This window comes from Syngnathus typhle, linkage group LG6 (assembly GCF_033458585.1).
Source record: "Syngnathus typhle isolate RoL2023-S1 ecotype Sweden linkage group LG6, RoL_Styp_1.0, whole genome shotgun sequence".
Taxonomy (NCBI): domain Eukaryota; kingdom Metazoa; phylum Chordata; class Actinopteri; order Syngnathiformes; family Syngnathidae; genus Syngnathus; species Syngnathus typhle.
The window spans coordinates 560,677-568,973 of record NC_083743.1 but is presented as its reverse complement, the minus strand read 5'-3'; the positions used below and the strand labels follow the sequence as shown (position 1 = coordinate 568,973).

Here is an 8,297-nt window from a genome sequence, read left to right as displayed (position 1 = left end):
ACGCCAGGCAGTTAATAACACTAACAATAATATTTACGTGGCTCCCAGAGGAACTCATTAATGTGTTTTGACATTCGTGAGGCCTTCAGGCTGATGTCATTCTGATCGGAAAGTTTGAAAATTTTTGTTAACAGGGGTTTGCCATCAATCCACATTCAACTAGAACTCAGAGTTGAAAACAACAATAACTAGATAAACAACTAGTGCGACTACTTCGTCATCGCCTGTCACCGTACTGGCGTTTAAATCAATTTAGCGCCAACTGAGTACGGGTGCCATCCGAGTACCGGTACCAGCTTTATTTCAAGGCGTCGAGTCCTCGTGAAGGCTGTGACCGACACTTTGGGTTCTTGCCAGTACTCAGCGCTACCCTGTGACGGATTAACAAATCAGAGAATCCATTGAAATAATGGACGGACGGACGGACGGACGGATGGATGGATGAAGATGCAAGGATGGATGAAAGGATGGATGGATGGATGGATGAAGATGCAAGGATGGATGCAAGGATGGATGCAAGGATGGATAGATAGATAGATAGATAGATAGATAGATAGAGAGATAGAGAGATAGAGAGATAGAGAGATAGATAGATAGATAGATAGATAGATAGATAGATAGATAGATAGATAGATAGATAGATAGATAGATAGATAGATAGATAGATAGATAGATAGATAGATAGATAGATAGATAGATAGATAGATAGATAGATAGATAGATAGATAGATAGATAGATAGATAGATAGATAGATAGATAGATAGATAGATAGATAGATAGATAGATAGATAGATAGATAGATAGATAGATAGATAGATAGATAGATAGATAGATAGATAGATAGATAGATAGATAGATAGATAGATAGATAGATAGATAGATAGATAGATAGATAGATAGATAGATAGATAGATAGATAGATAGATAGATAGATAGATAGATAGATAGATAGATAGATAGATAGATAGATAGATAGATAGATAGATAGATAGAGAGATAGAGAGATAGAGAGATAGAGAGATAGAATCAAAGCGGTGGTGTCACTCCACCGCCAGCGACCGCAACTTCATTCAGAGTCTGTACTTTGTTACTTTTCCTAAAGCAAAGGCGTTGAAGCGGAGGCGTTGAAGCAAAGGCGTTGAGGCAAAGGCGTTGAAGCAAAGGCGTTGAAACAACGGCGCTTTGGCCACCGCTGCTGATGTCATAGACACTGGCATAAACAGGCCGATAATCCCCGAGTGGGACGCTGATGTCACCGGTTGGTTCATGGTTGGCATTAAAAGCACAAGAAGCAGGGAGGCACTCCTCCATTCCTCACGCTCCTCCCGTACGCCAAAATGTCCAACGGGTCTTTGGGCTTGACGCCCTACGTGAGCCTGGACACGTTTGTCATCCCGCCGGGAGCCAAGTACCCCATCTTCTTCGCGGGCCTCCTCCTCTACCTGTTCTGCGTCTCGTGCAATGCGACGCTGCTGGGCGTGATTGCGCTTCGCCGCAACCTGCACAAGCCCGTCTACTTCATCCTGCTCAGCCTGCCGCTCAACGACCTGATGGGCATCACGGCCATGCTGCCCAAGGTGCTGTCGGGCGTGCTGAGCGAGAGCAACCGCATGGCGTACCCGTTGTGCGTGCTGCAGGCCTTCCTGCTGCACCTCTACGGCGGCGGCATCCTCTTCATCCTGGCCGCCATGTCCTTCGACCGCTACGTGGCCATCTGCATGCCGCTGCGCTACAGTGCCGTGGTGACGCCCAGGGTGGTGGTCGGCGTGGTCACCCTGGTGTGGGCCTTGGACTTCGCCCTGATCACGTTGCTGTTCTCCTTGCAGAGCAGACTGCCGCGCTGCCGCTCGGCGGTGGCCAACGTCTTCTGCGACAACCCCTCGCTGCTCAAGCTCACGTGCGGCGACACGTCCGTCAACGACGTGGTGGGGCTGGTGAACACGGCCGTCATGCAGGCCCTCAGCGTGTCCGTCCAGGCCTTCTCCTACACCAGGATCCTGATCACCTGCATGGTGACCAGGCACAGCGACGCCAAGAAGAAGGCGGTCAACACGTGCGTGGCTCAGCTGCTCATCCTGGTCATCTTTGAGATCGTGGGCACCTTCACCATCTTGTCGCACAGGTTCCGGAGCGTACCGCGTGACGTGCAGAAGATCATGGGCGTGCTGATATTTCTCATCTCGCCGCTCCTCAACCCGCTGGTCTACGGGCTGTACACCAGCGAAATACGAAACACGCTGCTCAGGGTTTGGAGAAACCGAGTCAGAGGCTTCTAGAAAGAGCGCGTGGAAGACATCAGGCTTTGCAGGGGGACCTCGGTTTTTCATGATGCAACCTCTTAACTCATTCAGTGCCATTGACGGTGGTAGACGTCAAAGATATGAACTGGGTTGGCAGGGAACGGGTTAAGCAGAACTGCAAAAATTGGTGTTTGATGTCCAGTCTCGGCGTTGCGAGCGGCCGTGACGCTCCAAGCGAAGCGGCCACGTCGCTCTGTTTGTCGCAGGTACCGATGACCGGTTGTTCCGTCAATTGTGACTATAAATAAAAAAGAAACGATTTTTTTTTTTTTTGTCGATATAAATGTGATTTAATCATTGTTGTGTCATCATGTCGGATGTCGCACACATTTTGTCAAGGAGGGCAATAAATCTACTTAATTAATTGTGACTATTTTATTAAAACTATTTTGATGAATCTTCCGACTCCCTCACAGTTACTCCCTATGATGACTTCAAGCTCTACTATGAGTTTGATCAGATTCTGACAGACGGATGACAGATCCATCAGACAGACAGATCCAAATCCTCCAGAGAAAGCACTTTGCCCCGTCGCTATGTTTTTGTTTTGTCGATGAGGTCACAAAGATCTTGCAGCTCCCCAAAGAGTTTTCGCCGTTGTCACTCAGCTCCCGGCGGCATCTATAAAAGCAGCGTCTCGCACCTGGACCATCTCAGGTCGCACGGCGGCGGTGCCATGACCTCGCGGGTGCTCTATTGAACCATCCTAGCTCATACAGAGGCCGTACATTGGTAAGTATAAACTTGCATCCATTTGTCTTGTGTCAATTTCACAGATGGATAGAAAAATAAAAACATAGATGGACTTGACCTTTCCCCCTGCCACACAATTATTTGTACTTGCACTAAAGTACACATCGCGAGCACTATAGTCCGCTCGCTGGCCACAAGATGGAGAACCCGCACAACACGTCGTCCGTGTTGGTGTGGCATCACCTGCGCATCCCCCCCGAAAGGGCGGCGGTCACCTTCCTCTTTGCCAGCCTCAGCTACACCGTCATCCTTTTCTGCAACCTCCTCCTCATCCTCACCATCGTGCTGAGCAAGAACCTGCGGCAGCCCATGCACCTGTTCCTCCTCAACATGCCGGTCAACGACCTGCTGGGCTCGTCGGCCTTCTTCCTGCAGCTCCTCAAGGAGTTGCTGAGCGACTCGGGGCGTTTGTGGTACCCGACGTGCGTGACGCAGGCCTTCTTCATCCACATCTACGCGGCCGGCACCATCTTCATCCTCACCGCCATGGCGTACGACCGCTACGTAGCCATCTGCCTGCCGCTCAAGTACGGCGCGGTGATGACGCACGGTCACGTGATGAGGATCATCGCCGCCGTCTGGCTGGCCTGCTTGCTGTTGATCGGCGTGTTGTTCTGGCTCTTGCTGCGTCTGCCCCGCTGCCGCTCCGCCGTCCACAACATCTACTGCGACCATCCCACGCTGCTGGCCCTGGTGTGCGCCGACACCACCGTCAACCAAGTCTACGGCCTGTCAGTCGTGGCCGTCACCCAGCTGCTGGCCAACGGCATCATCCTGTACACGTACCTGCGCATCCTGCTGGCGTGCTTTCGGAGCGGGCGATCCGACACCAAGGCCAAAGCCCTGCAGACGTGCGCCACCCACCTCTTTGTCTTCCTGCTTCTGGAGTGCCTGGGGCTGTTCACCATCATCTCCTACAGGGTCAGGCAGCTGCCGGACAGTTTCAGGTCCTTCATGGGATCCTCCACTCTGATTTTCCCGCCATCGCTCAACCCCATCATTTACGGGATCAGGACCAAAGAGATCCGGGACAATATAGTGCACTTTTTTCGGAGTAAAATGATCAAGTCCTGTGTCAGGAATCTACGCTCCTCGAGCTCATAGATTTTGATATAGGTGGAAGATTTGCCATTTATTTGCAACATCTTACAATACTACAATTGTGACTTTCCAATTATCATGTATGGTCAATAATGTAATGTAATTAAATTGAGTTATTATATAGTAGATAGTGTTTTGGTGACATTTATGTTAGCTGGTATCAAGACAGAACTGCGACATTTTGGTCTTTCCTCAATCGCCTCAATAAAGTTTGGGAAATACTGCGTTGTGACAAGTAGCCAACAGGTGGCGCCACATTCAATTAAAATCTTTTTTTTTTAGCCTTTGTGAGAAAAGGACTTGTCTTAGTGCCCGTCGGCGGTAGTAAGAGTTGCCACTTGGACAAACATTTATTCGAGTCTTCTTCAGAAGAAGAATCCCCCCAGTGATCTGAAAGCCTGGAGACATTTTATAGGAGGGAATAAATGTACTTATCTTAAACGATCAGTTCCAAGTGTGCAGGTGCAGCTTCCATTCCGTATTCCATTTCCAAGATATATTTTTAATAATTGTTCTCAATGTGTTGTTTCAACATGAATCTTTTGAATTACTCCATCTTATTTAAGGAGTAAATCAAGGAGAGCCATTTTCATGTGGACTGGGGGAAACAACCACGTTTGAGCAATTTGGAGTCTTCCTCGGATATTAATTTTTGATCATTTATGTAGTTTTGCGCACACTACTGCCATCTGTCAGCGAAAACTATGAATGAGGCAAAATAACATGCTTTTTCTCCCGAATATATTGTTATAATCATTTGTTTCAGATGTACTGTAATTACTTTCTGTATCAAAATTAAATTTGGTGTTCAAAAAGTCTTTTTTCAACCTTGAGTCTTAAAAAAGAGGGGGTCGTTTTATAATCAGAGTCGTCTTATATTTGGGCCAATACGGTACATTGAAGGGATTATGGAAAAAGGAGGGGGCATCGAGTGAGTATTTCCAGATTCGTGCCTATAAAACATTCATAAAATTGAAAATGAAGGCTATTATGCCTGTCCTTATCAAAGAATACAGAAAGAGAGATTTTGTGCCATCCTCGCTGGACTGACTACTTGTCCCAGAGTGCCTTTTTTAAGATTAGGAATAAATGAATATGGCCTTGGTGTGATGTTTTTCGGCGTCGCTGACAATGTTGCCTTATAATTCCCCGATCGGCCAAATGTTTACTGTTCATTACGTTTAATGACTTCTTTTGTTTGTGAGCTGTTGACGGGAAATGCAAAGTCTCGAGTCTCCGCAGGCACTCGCTCGACTCTCTTAATGAATCTCCAGGGAGATTTGTGACACAGTAAACAGCTGAGATTGTGTTTTGCAACACTTTCAACAGGCTCTCGGGATTTACACTTCACTCACGCAACGACGACCGTAGAATTGAGAAGTTTTGCAAAAATAAGAAATTCAGCGTTGGGGGGGAATTACTGTATGGCATTTTAGCCAGTGTAAGCATTATTCATGTTTTATGTATTTGTAGAATAAATAAATATGGATTGTATTGGATTATATATAAAGATTGTAAATATACCACAACATGCTACATGTGATCAAATAATGGACTTGGGGAAGCAGCATTTTTTCTTTCATTCACCAATTGTATGTTTGTGTTACGCTTAAATTCGTGATCAATGATGAGTATATAGAAAATACATACCGACCGAAGGATTTCTTGAAATAAAAAAGCTGATCAAATTCAATATATGGGTAATTTGGAGGGGGGAAAATACACGTTAAATAAAATAAATAAATAAAAATTGGCAATCATTTTTTCTATCAACTGTAGGTTTACTTTGTAATATCACCATTCCCCACCAGATGGCAGACTTTGTTACACTTGCACTGAGTTGAGTAGGACAAATTATTTTGAGTGGATTTGGAATGATATTTGTTTATTTGTTGTTGGCTTACTGGATCTTTTATTATGCATTAAAAATGTACAATTAAAAATTAATTGATTGAAGTTGCACATCGCTGGTTGAAATCCTCCAAGTGTGACAGCAGCCAGCTATGACAATGGAGACGGTGCGGCGATGACAAACTTCTCCCACACACACTCTCAAGGCGTGCTGAGAGTGAGGCATTAACCACAAGGGATATTAAGGCGTCTAATTGAATTAAAAAAAAAAGAGTTCGTCTCATCTGCACTGTTGGGATTTTCAAATGATTAGGATGATGATTTCAGCCTTTCCCTTGTGAGCCAAAATGCCTTCAGTGCTTTTTTTTTTTTGGCTCTTGTACTGTATTCATAATTTAATGATTCTATTTGTTCTGTCTGAATTGTAACACTTGGAAATGGCTTGGTGAGCTTTTCCTGTAAATACCGTTTACTCTCAGACGACTAAGCACTTAGATGGATGAAGACAAAAAAGGCCCAACTTGAAGGCCAGACTCAAGATTGAGTTCCAATTCAACACCGAGGGACAAGTCAATGATTCTACTTTTACGACCTTGGTCTTTTCAAAGGATACTTTGATGAAAAAGAAGTACATGGGGGAAAAAAAAAAAGTGCTCAAATTGCACTGATGCTCTTGTCGTCAAGGGTGACGTCAACACCAGCTCGAGTTTGAATTTCACCCCGGGGAGCTTCACGTTCACATAAAGTCGGCGATGGAGGGCGCACGGCTGGGATGGCGCTCTGGAGCTTCCGAGGTACGTATCACATCGACACCCGGCCTCCCTCCATACTTGCTCCTTGCTTGTAGATCTGCACAACTTCACATAGTTGTGTTTCTTGTCGTTGATTCCAACTACCCAAGGCACATGGACTTATCTGTTCGATTGTTGGCAATGTGTAATGTCTGAATAAGCTCAGTGCAGCTTCCGATTTTTGGTGGCAAAATGGAGATCTAAGTTCACGTCTGAGCCCACACATCCAAAGCCGTGACACAAAAACAGGCTTTCCGCGAAGTATTCTGGGTTTGAAAGGAGTTCTGAGCGTTTGATTGCATTTATGATGTGCTCTACTTTTCCAGCGCAAGATGTTGTCCAGCAACAGCACAAGGTTCAAGAACTTTTTTCTGCTGGGCTTCCCAGGCCTGGAGCCTCAGTATCACGGCGCCGTGTCGGCGTTGCTCTTCCTGCTCTTCCTGGCCATTGCCGGGGGGAACATCTTTATTTTGCTTCTCATCAAGTTGGACCGAATCCTCCACAAGCCCACCTACCTCCTCTTCTGCCACCTGGCCCTCACCGACCTATTCTTCGGCACTGTCACGCTGCCCCAAGTCATCTGGAGGTAAACGTTTCATATTGACTTTTCTCAGGGACTGCTTCAAGTCTGTTTTTGGAGGCTTCATTGTCCTGATGATTTTGTTGGGGATCTAAATTTTGGCAGGTACTGGCTGGACGCGCCGCAGGTGGCCTTTGCTGCCTGCTTCACGCAAATGTACTTTGTGCACTTCCTGGGCGCCACGCACTCCTTCATCCTGATGTTGATGGCGCTGGATCGATTGGTGGCTATCTACAAACCGCTGCGCTACCCCGCCGTGGTCACCAACGCCGCCGTCACGCTGCTGTGCGCCATCTCCTGGCTCATGCCGGCGTCCTGGATGGTGGCCGTGGTCATGCACGTTGTCGTGCTGCCTTACTGTGACTCGCACGTCATCCGCCACTGCTACTGCGACCACAACAGCATCGTCAGGCTCAGCTGCGACCAGACCCAGGTAAGGCACAGCACGCCTTTCCCGCCATGATCCAACCGTGCGCATTTTCTAACACTCAGGTGAATGAGTTGGCCTTCCCCCTGGCTATGTTCAGCCTCCTTTGCCCGCTCTCCTTGATCATCTTCTCCTACTGCGCTGTCATCGCCACGGTGGCCAAAAAGTACGGCGGCGGGAGTCGCAGTAAAGCTCTGTCGACGTGTTCGCCGCAGTTGCTGGTCACGGGCCTCTACTACACGCCACGCTGCTTCGTGTACATGGCCAACCACCAGGGATACCATTTCACAGAGTCGGTCCGCATCGTGGTGATCATGGTGTACAGCCTGCTGCCCGCCGCAGTCAACCCGGTTATCTACTGCTTCAAAATGCAGGAGATCAAGCAGTACATCAAGAGAAGGTTCTGTAACAGGAGGACAATACACACGAGGTAGCTGCTTCGTGTTTTTAGCACTTTTCAATTTATGCATAAAAGTGGTGCAAACAATATTTG

The 8,297-nt window shown here is 47.1% G+C and overlaps 3 protein-coding genes across 3 annotated transcripts; all 3 read left to right on the top strand.

Moving 5' to 3' along the window:
• The first annotated feature begins 1,338 nt into the window (after positions 1-1,338).
• LOC133155309 (olfactory receptor 52B2-like) lies at positions 1,339-2,277 on the top strand. The gene has a single exon (XM_061280521.1). It carries the CDS (start codon positions 1,339-1,341, stop codon positions 2,275-2,277), a length of 939 nt encoding a protein of 312 aa, XP_061136505.1.
• Positions 2,278-3,192: 915 nt separating this feature from the next.
• LOC133155308 (olfactory receptor 52B2-like) lies at positions 3,193-4,158 on the top strand. Its single transcript, XM_061280520.1, has one exon. It carries the CDS (start codon positions 3,193-3,195, stop codon positions 4,156-4,158), a length of 966 nt encoding a protein of 321 aa, XP_061136504.1.
• Positions 4,159-7,129: 2,971 nt separating this feature from the next.
• Positions 7,130-8,238, top strand: LOC133155307 (olfactory receptor 52E8-like). The gene is made up of 3 exons (XM_061280519.1): positions 7,130-7,383; positions 7,483-7,810; positions 7,870-8,238. The coding sequence occupies exons 1-3, from the start codon at positions 7,130-7,132 to the stop codon at positions 8,236-8,238; spliced, it is 951 nt and encodes a 316-aa protein (XP_061136503.1).
• The last annotated feature ends 59 nt before the right edge of the window (positions 8,239-8,297 follow it).